This window comes from Meles meles, chromosome 8, assembly GCF_922984935.1.
Source record: "Meles meles chromosome 8, mMelMel3.1 paternal haplotype, whole genome shotgun sequence".
In the NCBI taxonomy this organism is placed as follows: Eukaryota; Metazoa; Chordata; class Mammalia; order Carnivora; family Mustelidae; genus Meles; species Meles meles.
In genome coordinates, this window is record NC_060073.1 from 79,602,626 (window position 1) to 79,619,291 (window position 16,666).

Here is a 16,666-nt window from a genome sequence, read left to right on the forward strand (position 1 = left end):
CATGTGGGACATAATGATAGGACTTAATTTGAAAGCATCTGCTGACAATGGGAAAAAAATGGAAGTAATTTCGTTAAATTGCAGCTACCTAAAATTAAATTTTATCTTTTTTACTCAAAATTACAACAGTTGACCTTGACTTTCCGGAGTTGGAACACACTTTTCCAAATTTGCATCGTCAGCTATTTAAACCCTTAGAACCACATCCAGATTTTGATATATCATCATATTCTGGGATTTCTCAAGACAGCAGAGACTTTTACCAGGTACATTAATGTCAGTGCTTCATTGCTGTGAATTTCCAAAAACAGTTTATCTTTTCTTCTGTTAGAAAAGAACAGTAGTTCCTCACCTTGCTGCCGATTAGAATCACATGGAAAGCTTTTAAAAATCCCAACGTCCAGACTGTACCCAGACCAATTAAATCAGAATCCCTAGATGTGCTTAGATTATCAGAAACTGGGGCGCCTGGGTGGCTCAGTGAGTTAAAGCCTCTGCCTTCAGCTCGGGTCATGATCCCAGGGTCCTGGGATCGAGCCCCGCGTCGGGCTCTCTGCTCAGCGGGGAACCTGCTTCCTCCTCTCTCTCTCTCTGCCTGCCTCTCTGCCTACTTGTGATCTCTGTCTGTCAAATAAATAAATAAAATCTTTAAAAAAAAAAAAAATTATCAGAAACTTTTTTGGGGCTCCCAAAGCGATTCTGATGTGGAACCAAGATTGAAAACAACCTGTACTAGAATTTTGTCCTGTCAGCCTTATCTCTAGCTAATGAGTACCATGCATAAAATGCTCAAGAATATTTTTATGGTTAGTGTTTTTTTATTACTAATTTTATAAAATTTAAAGCCTCTTCCTATATAGTAAAGCAGCTGAGATTCTTTCTGCTCCCATACCCTGATAACCTAGGCTGTCCTACATAATAGTTCCTGCCTTTGAAAATGATCTCATTGTATTCTAAACTATGGTTAATTTGCAGTTTGTTTTCTAAATATTTTTTGTCAAAGTTTCTTTCATATTAACTGAAATGGAAGATTTTTAAGTAAAGTAATAGCGTGAAAATAAAGTGGTAATTAAGGCAGAGTAGTATCATAGCAATGTGACTATTAATCCAGTTGGTAGTACATAATCAGTATTTCAGCCTTATCCTGTTGTTTTCTGTAGAACTCAGATTCTTCGTGTGAAAGCCACCACACTGTTGCAGTACCCAGAAGCACAGTTTCCTTTACAGCACTGAGAACCAGCCTGAATTCTTCTAACACGAGCCAGAACCAGCAGCTGGACCCTCCTTTGGCTCCTGCAGCTCAGATATTTGCCACAGAAAAGACCGAAGGTATGATTAAGTTAAAAAATACTTCTCCCTGCTTTATTTACACCTATTTTCCTTGGAAATTGTGCCTAGCACCTCTTGGTCACTCCTGTCCTCACCCATTCTCAGTGTTACAGCTTCTGTTTCTCTGTGTATTCATTTCAATAAGAGAATAATGCTCAGTTTGCATTTTTACAGTTCTGAACTTGATAAAATAAAAAGCAGAAGTGCTGCTCAACCTTACAGTTACGTTTTAAGTATTCTTCTAAAACTTCTTGTACAAACTTTAAATATACACACATACATATTTTTATTTGAGATACACATGTACATTTTAGTCTAAGTTCTGTCATTAAAATCAGTATTCTCTCTTAGGGAAGAGTCCTCATCATGTCTAATAACCATATTTTATTAGACTAGGAGAAAATACATGGTGGGAGCAGAATTATTTGAAAATCACTCTGACCATCCTTTTAGTTTTCTATTCATGTAATCTGACTTCATTACTTACAATTTAGTCAGACTATTAGAGACTGTATCTGTATCCAGGTTTTACAACATGTAATTATGGTTAACTTATTTCTTTCAGGATCTGAACAATCTTTTCAACAGCTTCTGCCAGAATTTTCTTCACAGGAGGGGAGCCAACATGTTGATCTACCAAGTATTTTTAGCATTGAAGCAAGAGATTCTTCCCAAGGCATGGAAAATCAGAACTGTTCTGAACAGACTGAAATACAAAATAAGAAAAAAAGTGTTCATTTCCACCTCTGTGTAGGAAATTTACAGAGTCCAGTCTTCAGTTCCTCTGATGAGGCTAATGTATTTCATCCCTTAAGTCTACAGTATAGCACGCCGTGTGGGTCTACCTCTAGTGAGTGCTCGACAAAAGCCCAACCCGAAGGCAGAAAAGAAAGACTGGGCTTTGAAGAACTAAAAGAAAAAGGACTCGATGGAGACAAAATTGAAAGCCTTGGAGCTTTAAATATAAATTCACATGTGGAGGAAATGGATTCTCAATCCTGTGTCAGAACAGTGGAGAGGGGAACTTCCGTTCAGGCACCATATTCTGTTGAGAATGAAAAGTATTTTAAGAATTCCACTAAGGCAGAAACTCCAAAAATCCCAAGAAACCTTTCTCACCTAGCAGAGTCAGAGCTCTTTTTAAGTTCTGGATCATTACAGACCTCTATTCCAGTGTGGGTAAGTAAAATGTTGTATGTAAATAAATGCATTTCCACAAGTCTTTTGAAACCAAATTCAAGAGAAGCAACTGAGATTTTTGCTGATATTCCTGAGATAGTCAATCTTGTAATCATTGAAAATCTCCAACAAAAGGTCTGCTCCCAGTTGACACATTCCTTTTCCGATGGCTTGACCTGTGCTTCAGCCTCTTTGATGTGCTTGTTTCAATTCCAGTCACCTGAATATGGTTTTCACTTACTAGTAGTTTGTTCTTTTACTGATAAACATAGAATAGAAATTGTATTGACAGCAAGAGTGACATCTGGGCCACGTATGTGTTTTATTTTACGGCTTTTGGGTGGTTTTGTTTTGCAAATTCTTGTTCAGTAATTAAAGGTACTTCCTCTAAAAATGTGGCTTGGCAGCAGTGGCCTCCATCTGGCTGCACCCCACCAGCTACTGCTCCCTTTTGATAGGTTACGCCCTCAGGTTCCACACAGCTCCCAGTCAACCTGCACTTGTACTTTCTGCGTAGTCCCATGATAAGCATTTGGGCTTACAACCCTTGCAATAACTACTTTCAGACAATTATTATTTTGCCCATCCCCAAAGTCCTAAGTATTTCTAAAAGTGGGTCAGGGGTGGGGAAGGCACCACTGTGTTCTTCCTCTGTAACACGGATTATTTTTGTATTTTTAATGTTTTAAGCATATGGTTTCCTTTTGAATTTTATTGCACAGGAGACAGAGTCTGGCCATGGTATAATGGAAGAACCAGAGCTTACATTAGTAAGCACCAGTGATACCAGTATTGCTGAAATGGATCTTGCAAATCTAATGCTAGAAGAAAAGAAAGGAAACGAGGCAAAAAGCAGTTCTCAGGTAAACTTCATAGCTCCCTTTAAATATGAATACACCTCATTAATAGAGCAACACAACAAACTGAGAATAAGGCAACAGGTCTTTACTTTTGTTTCTGCATGGCATTTTTTTACATGAGAATTGCTTGCAAACTAATTTCCTTCCTTCCCCTTTCTGGGTGCAAATGCACTCAACTACATAGTGAACAGGGAGGGGTTACTGTGCTTACAGCAACTGACAGCAGATGGGAAGAGGGACCAGCTCTCAAGACTGCCCAATAGCATTGTTTTGTGCCATTTAATAGTCCTAAAGACATTCATCTTATGATGCTATAGTTTTCATTAGGACCTGGAATTACTAGAACTCACAAATGAATTGATTCAGTGGAAGATTGATTTTGTTCCAAAAAAGGCAGCGGAGCTCTAGAACATAGGTAAAAATCAGACCTGAGGGGGATACAGAATGAGTGCTATTACCTTGTAAGTTTATTTTGTGCGGGTCAGTCCCAAAGAAAAAATGAAGATTTATTTCAAGTTATAAAACACAAAAATAGGGCCATCTTGCGTCCCTGCGTGTGTGCACCTAATCTCAGCTGGTCCACCCGAGAGCCCCTGAGCGCCAACCCTAGTCCCCTGCGTGGTCCCATTTCCGCTCCAACAAGATGAAAGAAACTGTCATGAACCAGGAGAAACTCGCCAAACTGCAAGCACAAGTGCGCATTGGTGGGAAAGGAACTGCTCGCTGAAAGAAGGTGGTTCGTAGAACAGCCACAGCAGATGATAAAAAACTTCAGTTCTCCTTAAAGAAGTTAGGGGTAAATATCTCTGGTATTGAAGAAGTGAATATGTTCACAAACCAAGGAACAGTGATCCACTTCAACAACCCCAAAGTTCAGGCATCGCTGGCAGCGAACACTTTGATCATTACAGGCCATGCTGAGACAAAGCAGCTGACAGAAATGCTACCCAGTATCTTAAACCAACTTGGTGCAGACGTCTGACTAGTTTAAGACTGGCTGAAGCTCTGCCCAAACAATCTGTGGATGGAAAAGCACCACTTGCTACCGGAGAGGAGGAGGATGATGAAGTTCCAGATCTTGTGGAGAATTTTGATGAAGCTTCCAAGAATGAAGCAAACGAATTGAGTCAACTTCTGAAGAAGATAAAACTTGAAGTTACTGGGAGCTGCTATTTTATATTATGACTGCTTCTTAAAATTTTGTTCATGGATCTGATAAAATCTAGATCTCTAATATTTTTAAGCCCAAGCCCCTCGGACACTGCAGCTCTTTTCAGTTTTTGCTTATAAACAATTCATTCTTTGCGGCTAATTAAGCTGAAGCAGCCTGGGAATAAAGTTTGAAACAAGATTAATAAAGTTCTTTGCCTAGGGGGAAAAAAAAAACAAAAATAGGTTTTGAGTTCTGTTAGCTGCAGGTTCTTTATAGTTTTGTCCACTGCAAGCAAACCATTCCTCCTGGCTCACTTCACTACTTAGGAGATAGTCATTGGAGGGAATTGTGTCATAAATTTAATTCTAGTTAATTAGTAAGGACTCTAGGTTATGGTAGATGAATTCATTGATTACAGAACTACAGCCTGGAAACAGAAAATCTAAGTCCCAACCCACCAACTGTTTGATGCAGTGTATTAATTTACCCTCTTACAGAGAAGTCCCGGATTCTCTATAGTACTGTGGCGGGACTTTTCTTATGGCCTGATACTGTATTAGATTACTTATCTAAAAAATGGGTCCATAGCTAGGACTTATTGCTGTGGTTACTGGTAAGGGTAATTTGGGGAAGCAGGAGACAAGTAGAGCAGGTGCAGAAGTGGTTTGGAAGAACTTGACAGGAATGGGGGTGGAGGCATGGGGAGCTCTGGGCTAGGGTAGGCTGGTGAGATAAAACATTTCAATATTTTTTTTTTTTTTTTTAAACTTCCCTTCCCGGAAAACTTAGTTCTGTAGTTTAAATATGAGAACTAGCACAAAGAAAGAATAGAAGCTAAGTTTATTGGACATAGATTCCTATACTGCATTTAAGGATTAAAGTAAGGCATCGCTGCTACCTCCCCCAAAGACCACATCTGTCTACCTGAGGGAACCAGGGGTTTAGAAATTGTTAAAGGTTTTAGAACTTGTGCTTGTGACACTGTTCAGAGATGAAGCGGTAAATACATCTATAATCTCTTTTTTTTTTTGCAATCAGGTGAGTGAATTTCTACCTCTTGTATCAGTAACAGAAACCTCAGATTATCCAAATGTATCTGAACACTGCACGGAGGAGCAGATGATTATGTCTGCAGGTAGGCCCTTGAGCATCTGAAATGGTTAGTGTTACCCAAGGGGCCAGCAGCGTTCCCCATTCAGTTCCAGTAGTCACACTGCCCCACAATCTTGTATACTGCTATATTGAAAAAAGTTTCTTTTCTTTTTTTTTTTTTTTTTTAAACCAGAAAACCCTCCAAAGGTTATAGCTCTACCTGGGAGCTTACAAGAAGCATTTGTAAAGAGGAAAAAATCATTTATAGAAAGATCCTCCCAGAGACAGAAAGAAATAAAGAATAAAATTCGTATTCCTGAAAATTCTCAAATCAAAATAGCTAAGGAGAAACCTACAGGTATGTTCCACATAATCTGCATCAGCTTTCACAGAGAATGAAGCATTGTAACATTTGCCAAGTCACTTTTTCTCTGCTCAGGATCATCTGTGAATCGCCTGAAGGGTGTGAATAAAATTAAGGTTAGAGTCTCACTTCCTGAAGACAGAAAGACTGCACAAGCCCTCATGCATCAAAGAGCCCTAAGGTATAGGCGGGTGTGTGGGTGTGTGTGTGAATAGTAATTCACATTCCATCCTTAATTCTACGTATACATTTCTTCCAGATCATACAGTCAGTTAGCTGAAGTCAAACAGCAAAGGGAAGAGAAAGCAAAGCAAGATGCATATGTCCAAAACAGAGCAAGGGCAAAAGAATTTCATAAGGTGAGCTAGGCCCCCTACAATTTTTCCGGTCTAGGGTATACTACAACGGGTAAAATACTAAATTTTTGTTTTTTTTTATTCCCTCCTACAGCAAACACTGGAGAAACTCAGAGCCAAAAATACATGTTGACTTTCTACTAAAAGTGTAAAGTTTTTTTTTTTTAATTATGTGTAACATAGGCAAAATTATTTAAAGCCAATAAATTTTTATTTAAGGAGTTTTTACATGTGATTCCTCCCATTGCCAGTCACTGCTCATCACCATAGTTCCTCCAAAGTTACAATCATAATCTTCAAAACAGCCCTGAGAACAAGAGAATATATACATTAGTTAAACTTGGGAGACATTTCTTTCCCACTTGACCAATCATAGAAGCAGCTAAATCTTGTATCTCCTCAGGAAAACATAGCACTATTGAGTAACTATTACATCCTATGGAGAACTCCAATATTTGGTCACAGCGTTAAGAGCTCTTGGTTTTAGTCCCACAAGCCCTCTTTGAAATGACCTATGAATTATTTTTTCAAATGTGTACATACCTTTTAAAAAGAACTTGATCGATCCACAGTCGTCACTGTCACTCCTATATAACAGGAACATAAAGTAAGGTTCCATTTCCAGAGATGATCATGTAAACTGAAACCAGCCTCCCTCTACTAAATCTATTACATTACAAGTTGCATGGTTATTAATAATACGGAAGGAGTTAGCAAAAGCCATCTCTTAGAGATCTAGGCATGCACTATTCAGTATACTAGTCATGTATGTTCAGATGAGAATCTGAAATATGACCATTACCAAATCATGTATGGCTTGTGTTATATTTATACTGGACAGTGCTAATCTAGGCAATGGAAATAGAACAGAGTTGGTAAAATGTTCCCAATAGGCTGAATGCTAGCAAAGTAGCAGAAGGAAAGAAAACCTAGTGGGAAATTTTTTTATGGTCATGTCCACAGCAAATGAGAAACTGCATTCTCAAAGCTTTGGTAATGACCATTATACCATTATACAGTATGACAGTGAATTAACTTGCCAGAGTTCTTTCAGCTGGGTTTCTTCCATCTCCATTTGAATATGGACATACTTTAAGAACTCCCCACCTATGGAAAATTTTAAAGTTAAAATCAAAATGCAGTTAATTTGGTTCCCAAGTATCCTGAAACCCAGTTCTAAACTAGTATGTACTGAAAATTGCAGACTTAAAACTACAAAGTTGGAATAACTGCTTTCAATCCAGTTCATTTAAATGTTGGGAACAAAGATATTTTAAACTAAAGCAGTAATATTCATTTGCATTCATACCCTAATTGGCATGAAATGCCCTCTGGTTGTTAACTCCAAAGTAACTATTCACGTTTCAGTTAACTTTTACTTTAGAGCTTTTGCTGGAAAATAGAGCACAGATTTCATTTAGATGTTCAGAAAGGCTACTTTCATTCAGCGCATTCAGAGCAGTTGAACATTTTGCCCATCATCATAACATCACAAATCACTGGCAAAGAGTATAAACACAAACTATGGCCTTTCAACGTCTAGGGTTTTGTTTTCCTTAAGTGATGAGGTAATGAACTACCAGGACTAGTGGCTATCAAAATTAGGTAAATTAATGGATTCCATCTCCTAGGGCTTCTGAGGGGAAATCTTACCTGTAATCTTTGGGATCCAATGTCTTTACTTCAGGGCCCCAGAAGTCAAATTGTAGAAGTACACTGATTGCTATTTTGGCAAATAGATCTAAAATCATTCCTTAACTGTTTCTAATGCTGAAGTCTGATTTCTTCCACTGTACTCCATGACCCTAACAGAAAATGTTACAGGCCTCATTGTCACCACAGCAATAAACTTGCTGTGATGGAAGCATAACCTGTGTCTCAATGTAGCCACATTAACAATTTCTGGACACCATGAACAGTGGTAGTGGTGCCCATTTCCATCTACAATGAGGCTTTACAGAAGCTTAAAATTTATACAAAAGTTTCTGCCTCTGTACTGAAGTCCTGCTGTTTTGCTAACCAGAAAAAAGCAAGCAGCCACTAGAAGCAACTGAAATTTAAGCCTTACCTGTTTAGGGTCTGAGTGTGGATCTGCCTGGTTCTTAATTTCAAATGCCCTAGAAAAAGAGAAGCATTAGTTCCTCTTGAAAATTATCTCAAGCTGAACAGTATGAAAAACTGTAAGAATACTGTTTCAATAAGAATACCAGGTTTAACATGCACGAAGCCAAGAAAACCAACGATGCCAGATACTGAGTTTCTATTGCACTGTCCTTTGAACACCCAGCAGGAATGAGCTGCTGAGGGCAGATACCATGCAGTGCGATCCTGCGGGATACGTAAACCCCTCTACCTCTAGGCTACAATGGTACTTCCTGAGAAACGTCTCTCTACAAATTTAAGTTCTTGTAATACATAATTAGGCCTTTATTCCTAATTGTCATTCCAATAAGACAACTACATTACCTGCATCTTAAGTACATAAATAATTCACATACAGAACTGTTAAGTCAAATCACTAAAAGAAATGATGCAACAGAAATCAAGATTAGTTGCTCATATTATTAAGCACAATTCCTTAAAAAAAAAAAAAAAAACCTCAATATCTCTACTGTACTATATCCGAATATATTATTAGGATGAACCATAGGAACTGTTTAATAAAGATACAGAAGAGGGCATTTTCATTTTACTCCCTAGACATGCAGTCTCTTCAGTTTGTCAAGTATTACGGCAAATATTTCTACCAAGAGCTTGATACTTCTGTTGCATACCCAAATAACTACTACACACAACAGTATGCTGACCTCACAACTTAGTTTTCAGAATTTTTGGATCCTTAATAAATTTAAACAAAAATTAGATTTTCCACCTACCTCTAAATGTGAATGAGTTCAAATCATATTCACCCCTATAGATAATATCAAGTAAAAGATTAAGGACAATTTAAGTTTGATTAAAATCCAAAACCTAAATATATGATTAGTACCCAAACTGTAACTGTGTTTTTTTAAGCTATAACCAGCTCTGTCAGAATTAGGTTTTAGTTCATGTCTGTATCATCCAGCAGTTGAACAATTAAATTCATCATCTGAACTGTAACAGTACCCCAAAGATTACACTGTCCCCAATGAAAACTTACCTAAACTATCACCCTAGAACTGTACAGATTGTTGGGATACGCCAATACCTAAGATTTAAAAAATTTGACTATTAGGTCACAGAGTTTTAGCAGATAATGATAAATGTCTTGTAGTTCTTTCCCACAGATCTAACACATAGTTCTGTGAATAAAGGAAACCACACAAATACTCTATGAGGCGTTTCCAACGATGTAGGTCTACAGAAAAAGCCCCATCGGGATAGACCTCAACCACTGGTTAGTTTAAAATTGGAAGATTCCACAGGAAAAATAATTAGAACTGTGATCTGCCAAGTCTCCAAGTTCAAAGTTGTGCAAAAGCCAAATATTTACAAATTAAAAGAAATCATCCCACATATTACAGTTTAAAATTGCATACAGGAAGGAGTCAGTCTGTACTGAGAATGAAGACCAAATACTGAAGGTAAGTACAAAATAGCTACTAGAGAACCACCAAAGGAAGATTTCCATACCTAAGTCTTGATTTCAACAAACCAGTATCACAGTATGTTTTGTCTTGGACGTCCCCAGATTACAGTAAAGTGTTTAATTTTTTGCCTCATCTTAAGAGCTATCATTACTTAATGTCACTTATAAAAAAAAAACCAGGAAAATATTAAGGAGGCTGTATTTTTATTCTTCCCATTTAGAAAACCGCTAGAAGATAAACAAATTGGGTGCTTTTTAATTAAACTTTGCATCATTCAGATTTAGGAAATCTTGTATCCTCTATAATCATTTCTAACATTACACTATTTAATCCTACACCTCATTTTAGATTATGCATTAGTTTAAAATAATTTAAATGCATGAAACGGAAATATCCAGTATTCTGATTATTTAAATGCATGAAATGGAAATATCCAGTATTCTATTTCAATATAAACTAACTTACAGTTTGTGGAAACCCTTTCCTGCAAGTAAAGTGAAGCTGCACCTTCCACTATAAAATGTGTGACCCCTAAAATTCGTTTTTCTGAATCATAAAATTGTAAACTGGCAAAATATCTTTTGTAATGAAACCCGTGGAGGTATGAACTGTCTGACAAAGTACATTTCAACAAATCTCATCCACTCACCTAAAGTGTTAAGATGTACCTTTAAGTCCAGACATTGTGTTCAAGTGAAAAGCCTACAAAAAACAAGGCATCTTTGTTTCATGTCAACATTAAAATTAGAATACTAATTCACTACAGCTGAGATTTCCCTTATATGCTTTTAGTTAATTCTACAGTCCTGGAATCGCCCTTCGGGTTTGTCAATACCCCCAACTATGACTTTAATCTGTTTTAGGGACTCTTGTTCCTTCCTGAAGATTTTTTAACAGAGAGATCACAAGGCTGCGCAGACAGGCAGGGAGAGAGAAAGGGGAAAGCAGGCTCCCTGCTGATCAGAGAGCCTGATGCAGGGCTTGATCCCAGAACCATGAGATCATGACCTGAGCCGAAGGCAGAGGCTTTAACCCACTGAGCCACCCAGGCGCCCAGGATCTTGTTCCTTCTTATCTGTATCAAAACTCATACTGAGCCATGAGTTCTGGGTTGCAAAAGAGGATTTATTTTTTGCACTTTGTCTAAGTCTTTGTTCACAAACTAAACAAAAACAGCACAAGTGCGATCATAAAATATGGTAGACATTTAGTGGCACAATCAGCAATATACAGTAGTGATGAAAAGTGGTAGCTGAAAGAGTCTAAGTAACTAGTAAGTTATTACAGTACTACACATTTGAAGCTAAAGATCACTTTTGAGTGAAAGAGCCATCAAAATGGTTTCGGGTACTCTTGAGGAATGGATAGTTGGTTGTCCATCATTAGTGATTACTGTTTCAGGATTACAATCTCTACTTCCTTGATTTGAATGCACAACACCTGGAAGTGCTTACCCTGAAATAAACGAGTATAGGCAAAATGGATCTTCTGTTTATGGTTTCTCAAGTGATTATTCCTGCTCTGCAAGCTTCAATTTTCTGTGATAATTTCACTGTGTTTTAAAATATTTTTTCTGTAATTCTTTAGGAGTTTCACTAACTTGTTCAGATTTTCTTTTCTCCTTAGCAGGTTCTCTTTTATCACTACACCAACATATGTATTTGTATTTATCATCTTTACTTTCTATGAAAAGCTGTTTTCCCTATTCTATTTACCTTAACATTCATATTCCTATCTCTTTTCAGGCCATTCTGTCCTCTGTCCAGTGTTTTTGGACTTTGATACTCTCTTTTTAGACAAAGCAGCTTCTTCAGTACATTCCTCTTGTTCGAAATACACATTCTTCATCTTTGGTACTTGAGAACTTATAATGAAATCATTATGGTCCTGCATAAAAAAAATGAGCATTAAATAACTACCAAATTTTATTGTTTTAATAATTACACATAACTTAACTCTAGATTACTTAAAATAACCTGGTGACTAAGGCATGATGTTAAAAACCCAAATTCGGCTTACTTTTTTTCATTAGAAAATCCTAATTAGACATCCTAATAGCAAGCATATTAAACTTATTAACAGTACTGAAAATTCCATGTTCTCATCAAGTATCCAATAATCCCTATTTTTATTCTTACATTTCCTGTACTGCATCTACTGAACCTTTCAAAAATTAAATTCAGAATCTAAGATAGTGAACTAGTGGATTAAAGTCTTCCTGAATAACTGCTTATCCTCCTAAAATCAAATGGGACAAAAATGTCACTTACCACCAATTTGATATCACATTCGTCATTTTGTTCAAGATTTGTTGCAGCCCCATCCTCTGTTCTGTAACATTAAAACATACCCCTCAGATGACAAAATCATCCAGAACCTAATCAGTAATATACTGTCATGATTTACAACTGAAATAGCAGTATTAGTAAGAAGTTATGTTATCATATAGGACATCCCAAAATGGATGGCTCATGTGCCAAGCTCAAAGCTCAACTACAACCCAGATAGATGGCTTATTGTATCTGTGCCTCCCCATCACTGTTAATGTATAAACAAATCCGTAACATAATATGTAACAACACCAAAATTTAAAACATTTAATTTGATAAAATCTAGGACCAAGGAGCACCTCGGTGGCTCTGGTCATTGGTCTCAGGGTCCTAGGATTGAGCCCGCATCGGGCTCTCTGGCTCAGCGGGAAGCCTGCTTCCCCTCCTCCCTGCCTGTGATCTCTATTAAATAAATAAATAATATTTCCAAAAAACAAACAAAAAAACCCCTAGGACCAAAATTATGTCCCACGATTAAACTCACTCTGACTCTTCAATAGGCGAGAGAGCTCCATCATCATCTAAGTATTTGTATCTACGACTGTCAAAATCTTCTTTTTCTAAATCTTCACCAACATTCATTTGTTTCAAGGATTCCTTGAGGTAGTATTCATACTTCAGTTTTTCAAGGTAGTTGAAAAATCCTCTTGCCACTGCTTGCTAAATATCAAAAACACTTCATGTAATGATTTTACAAAATAACAGAATTTTCTTCCATGACTTAGCAGATGCCTTATGTTCCAAAATGGAAAGGATCCCTTTACCACAGACTCTTAAGCGGTCTTGAATTACTCACTCTGCTGTATATGGATCACATATACCCGATGCTAGCTGTAAGAGGAATCCACCATCTACCTAGCACATTATCAAATTTACCTAAGTTGGTATACCGAGAAAAACTAAGCACGTATCTTGTATTGTTTGGAGATTTCTAAAGACATTTTTAAATACAAGGAGAAACAAATCCCATGTTCATATTATCAGCTTAAAACATAAAAGGTCGGTATTCTTTCAAACCACCCATTCTAGAGCAAAAAATTATAAATTATGCAATCATTTAATTCAAGTATTTGAGAGTCTAATGCTAAAAAAGTTACTTGTCAGGCAATTCTGTCAAAATCGAATATTCAGTATCTGAAAGAAAATGGCCTCTACAGAAGCCACTACACATAGAAGATATACGGGTGGGCTTGACTTAGGTTACTGTAAAACTGGTAATCACTAGAGTTTTAGGGATGATATTTAAAGACCTGATAAGATCAAGGGATTTTGTATCAACAGCCTTGAAGCACCTCATAAACGGGTATATTCACTGAATATACCAGTTAAGAATCCACTCTGAAACCCAGGTGAAGTCTGTGCTAACCGATGGATTGGTCCTGAAGTAGCAGCAAGTCTGTACAGAGGAGTATCATCGAAGTTGCAGATTCTATCCTTGTTCCTCCAGCCGTATCTAAATTCTCAAAGTGGCCAACAAGTCATTTCAGACATTTCAGCTCACACATATAAAATACTGACTCACCTCAAAGGTTAAAATCTTTCTCCAAGGTAATGGTTTTCTTGCATTCTCGGATTCTGAAAATGGGAACCCAGATCCTTTGTCTTGAACTTGTTTCTTATTTATTTGGGAACGTCTACTGTTTTTTCTCCCTTTTGGTCTTCCTCTTGGTCTTCCTGTTGGTTTGTATTTCTTCTTTTTACGTTTTCTTTTTTTTAATCTCTCAAAAATAGCTTTTAAAGTCAATGGTCTTGGTTCGAAAGACGAGTCACTAGATGAATCCTTTGCCTGAACAACTTCAGGTGAATGAATAAACTTTCTAGTACGGATTCTTTGCACCCTTTTAGGCGAGTAAGGGACACACTGAGTTTTAAACAAGCTGCTACCAGAAGAGTCATCACTAGAAAAAAAGGGGAAAAAATTAATTGTACTTTTATATTACTGAATGCTTATTACCATAAGATACTTTTCTTCCACAGTCCAAAAGCGAGAAAACATGCTCAAGATAATTTTTAAGATGGGCTCAGGACTAAACCAACCACTTAGTTCTGACTACCTAAAATAGATCATGTGCCACAGCACTTTAAAAAAATGACCTTCCAAGAGAAATAATTTTAATTTCCAAAGGCTGTCTTGTTTACTGCTAGAGCTTGCTCTAAATAAAACATAAGTAGCCTAGCAAACATTTAATTTCAATACAATAGAAATGCTGATTTGATTTCCCAGTTAATTAGCTATTTCCATCATGTATATACACTGTGCCAGCACTATTACAATGTGCATTATCTCAACAAGTTGATTTTTAAGCAAAATTCCCCACGGATGCCTATTTTCCTGTTGTAAGATCAGGATGATTTAGCCAGGAAGAGATACCAAATCGGCCCAGAGAATACTCTCCTGTTTCCCCGGGCTTAAGTATGTGTCCCACTGTTAACTACATAAACTGAAGACCCATGTAAAACAGGTTTTATTTTCTTTCTTTATTCTTGAAAATTACCTCTACTGCTTATCCAGTAATAAAAATACAGTGAAGTTATCAGCAAATCTAGTCAGTTTTACAGTAAAAATCTAGTGGAAGTTGATTAAAATAGCACCTACCTTTCACTGTCAATTTCCACAGCTGAATTAGATGCCATTATAGAGTTGAGAAAATTCATTCCCATTACATTTCTCCCAAGTCCTCCAAATTGTTTATTCACCACTTGTAATTTGCTTCAGAATTCTGACAATTCAGTAAACGTGATGTAGTTTCTCTGAACAAATGCCAACAGAGCTAGTATCCCAGTAATACAAAATTTGATGTGGTCAGATTATGTCACATTTTATGTAAATCAAGGCAAAAATCATAAACTAGCCCTTAAGATTTTTATTTAAGAATCATCCATTTCAAATCAAATTAATCTAGAAACTGAATTCACAGTTTCTTTTTCAGCTGTCTTCTCAATCTATCCAGTGGAATAAGATTCCAGAAAAGTACTGTCATTTCCAAAAAGGATTAAACATCTTCCCATGATACAAATGTAACTGTACTATGTTATGTACAATTAAAAGTATTCACATACAATTAACATCCAAAAGCCATTTTTCAAGAGCAGATGGGAACCCCTTGGAAAAACTTCTACATACAAAGTGAGAAGGCAGTGTTGCTTCATTGTATCAGGAAAAATAATCAGCATTTACTAGGTCAATCCAAACTACTGGATTTCCATTTACAGCCTCATTCATCAAAGTCACTCTGAAACCTCTTCCTTGGCATATTATCTCCTTGCCATTATGAGTACTAACAAACAAGTTACGAATTCTCACTTTTCAATTAAAGGCTAACAGACCACACAATGGTGCCCTTTGTTTTTTTATAATCTCCTTGGAAAATCTGACAATAGTGGGCAAAAAGCGAAAGGTCTATCTTACTACTTCATCTCCCTTACAGGGGATACCAACATTCTTCCATTTTAGCGTTGTCTTTAGTATACTTGAGAATGACAACTGAGTAGTGAAGAAAGTAATCCTAGGATAAAATGACAAAATAGCTCAAATACAAGAAATCATAAAGGTCAGGTAGATCTTAAAGAGATCTGCAAAACGTCCGATGGACTCGTCGTAATTTCATGATATGTTTTGTTTTTTAAAACACGAAAACTTAAGTATTCAGAAATAGCTACTCAGAAACGAGATTTAACAAAAATTGGGTCGAACGGCACTGCTGTTATACCAAGAGATTAGGTCTTTCTTTCAAATATCAGCACATTATTACAGCACAGTGGAGTTAACTCAAAAAACCGCTTTTCCGGAAACCGTGAAGAAAACATTCCTAACCAGCGTTGCTTCCTATATCCAAAGATTCGGCGGGAGGCCCAGCGGCGAGGCAGCGCGCTTTCGGAGTGCTAACAATCCTTCCAACCTCTTACTATGCCTGACCTTGGGGCGAGTGTCTCCAGGAAGCACCTACCTCACCTCCAATACGGAAGGCGTCAGAAATGGTCACCTCGCACTTACGAAAAATCACAAAACGTGTACTTGTCCGTAACGCCTAATTTTAACATCTGCATGCAGACACAAGGCAGCACGCCTATGAACGCCTAAGTGCGGGCCACACAGTGCAGCCACGAAGCCCTCCGCCCTCGGGGCCTGCTTTCCGCGGCTCGAGCCTCCCGAGCAATGCGAGGATCCCGGGAAAAGCCAGCTCCTCTCCCTCACCAGGCCCAAGAGTACTGCCTTATTTCTACCCACCCAGGTTGGCAAATGGCTTGCACCAAAACTGCCGGCCCACTAACGGCTTCTGCAGCGTACTCGCACCCCGCAACGCAGGCCTTGGAGGTCTGCATTCGGCCACGCCAAATCTCAGCTCCCCAACAGTCCTACCACCACTCACCTCCTCAACCTCGCGGAAAGAAAGGAGCGATTCTTCCGCGACCCAGCTACTAGTGGGAGCG

General features: G+C 37.7%; 2 protein-coding genes, 1 long non-coding RNA gene, 8 other non-coding genes and 1 pseudogene across 21 annotated transcripts in view; 2 read left to right on the plus strand and 10 right to left on the minus strand.

Annotated features, from left to right (window-relative positions):
• The window catches only part of CEP295 (centrosomal protein 295), a 53,200-nt gene extending 46,648 nt beyond the window's left edge, over window positions 1-6,552 (plus strand). For 5 of the 6 annotated variants that reach the window (XM_046014475.1, XM_046014478.1, XM_046014477.1 and 2 more), the window contains 9 exons: window positions 130-266; window positions 1,161-1,329; window positions 1,895-2,508; window positions 3,231-3,371; window positions 5,560-5,656; window positions 5,807-5,971; window positions 6,053-6,158; window positions 6,237-6,336; window positions 6,428-6,552. In XM_046014475.1, coding sequence (XP_045870431.1) covers window positions 130-266; window positions 1,161-1,329; window positions 1,895-2,508; window positions 3,231-3,371; window positions 5,560-5,656; window positions 5,807-5,971; window positions 6,053-6,158; window positions 6,237-6,336; window positions 6,428-6,466 — 1,568 coding nt within the window. In that variant the 3' untranslated portion in view covers window positions 6,467-6,552. Of the gene's footprint in view, window positions 1-129; window positions 267-1,160; window positions 1,330-1,894; window positions 2,509-3,230; window positions 3,372-5,559; window positions 5,657-5,806; window positions 5,972-6,052; window positions 6,159-6,236; window positions 6,337-6,427 lie in introns of those variants that run through there. The other variant, XM_046014479.1, reaches the window with a different exon arrangement.
• Window positions 3,391-5,540, plus strand: LOC123948046 (annotated as a pseudogene).
• On the minus strand, window positions 6,483-6,921 carry LOC123948047. Its single transcript, XR_006819919.1, has 2 exons — window positions 6,877-6,921; window positions 6,483-6,640 (listed from the first exon to the last, which is right to left on the minus strand). It is a non-coding gene; the product is annotated as an uncharacterized LOC123948047 (long non-coding RNA).
• LOC123950194 lies at window positions 6,721-6,847 on the minus strand. The gene has a single exon (XR_006820184.1). It is a non-coding gene; the product is annotated as a small nucleolar RNA SNORA25 (small nucleolar RNA).
• A 290-nt stretch (window positions 6,922-7,211) lies between the features above and the next one.
• LOC123950202 lies at window positions 7,212-7,336 on the minus strand. The gene has a single exon (XR_006820192.1). It is a non-coding gene; the product is annotated as a small nucleolar RNA SNORA32 (small nucleolar RNA).
• A 416-nt stretch (window positions 7,337-7,752) lies between these two features.
• LOC123950190 lies at window positions 7,753-7,825 on the minus strand. The gene has a single exon (XR_006820181.1). It is a non-coding gene; the product is annotated as a small nucleolar RNA Z40 (small nucleolar RNA).
• Window positions 7,826-8,146: 321 nt separating this feature from the next.
• On the minus strand, window positions 8,147-8,287 carry LOC123950195. Its single transcript, XR_006820185.1, has one exon. It is a non-coding gene; the product is annotated as a small nucleolar RNA SNORA1 (small nucleolar RNA).
• A 118-nt stretch (window positions 8,288-8,405) lies between these two features.
• Window positions 8,406-16,624, minus strand: TAF1D (TATA-box binding protein associated factor, RNA polymerase I subunit D). Of its 6 annotated transcripts, none has more exons than XR_006819916.1 (10): window positions 16,606-16,624; window positions 14,832-15,006; window positions 13,758-14,133; window positions 12,720-12,895; window positions 12,176-12,236; window positions 11,621-11,792; window positions 10,555-10,607; window positions 9,476-9,523; window positions 9,210-9,244; window positions 8,406-8,450 (listed from the first exon to the last, which is right to left on the minus strand). XR_006819916.1 is itself a non-coding variant. In XM_046014482.1 (7 exons), exons 2-6 carry the CDS (start codon window positions 14,894-14,896, stop codon window positions 11,637-11,639), a joined length of 834 nt encoding a protein of 277 aa, XP_045870438.1. In that variant the 5' UTR covers window positions 14,897-15,006; window positions 16,183-16,599; the 3' UTR covers window positions 10,033-10,607; window positions 11,621-11,636. The 6 variants fall into 6 exon arrangements, 1 of the variants encoding a protein (XP_045870438.1); XR_006819915.1 differs by lacking the exon at window positions 16,606-16,624 and adding an exon at window positions 16,464-16,599; XR_006819914.1 differs by lacking the exon at window positions 16,606-16,624 and adding an exon at window positions 16,183-16,599.
• Window positions 8,521-8,658, minus strand: LOC123950193. Its single transcript, XR_006820183.1, has one exon. It is a non-coding gene; the product is annotated as a small nucleolar RNA SNORA8 (small nucleolar RNA).
• On the minus strand, window positions 9,359-9,430 carry LOC123950214. The gene has a single exon (XR_006820204.1). It is a non-coding gene; the product is annotated as a small nucleolar RNA SNORD5 (small nucleolar RNA).
• On the minus strand, window positions 9,577-9,707 carry LOC123950203. The gene has a single exon (XR_006820193.1). It is a non-coding gene; the product is annotated as a small nucleolar RNA SNORA18 (small nucleolar RNA).
• On the minus strand, window positions 10,966-11,091 carry LOC123950209. Its single transcript, XR_006820199.1, has one exon. It is a non-coding gene; the product is annotated as a small nucleolar RNA SNORA40 (small nucleolar RNA).
• Window positions 16,625-16,666: the final 42 nt, after the last annotated feature.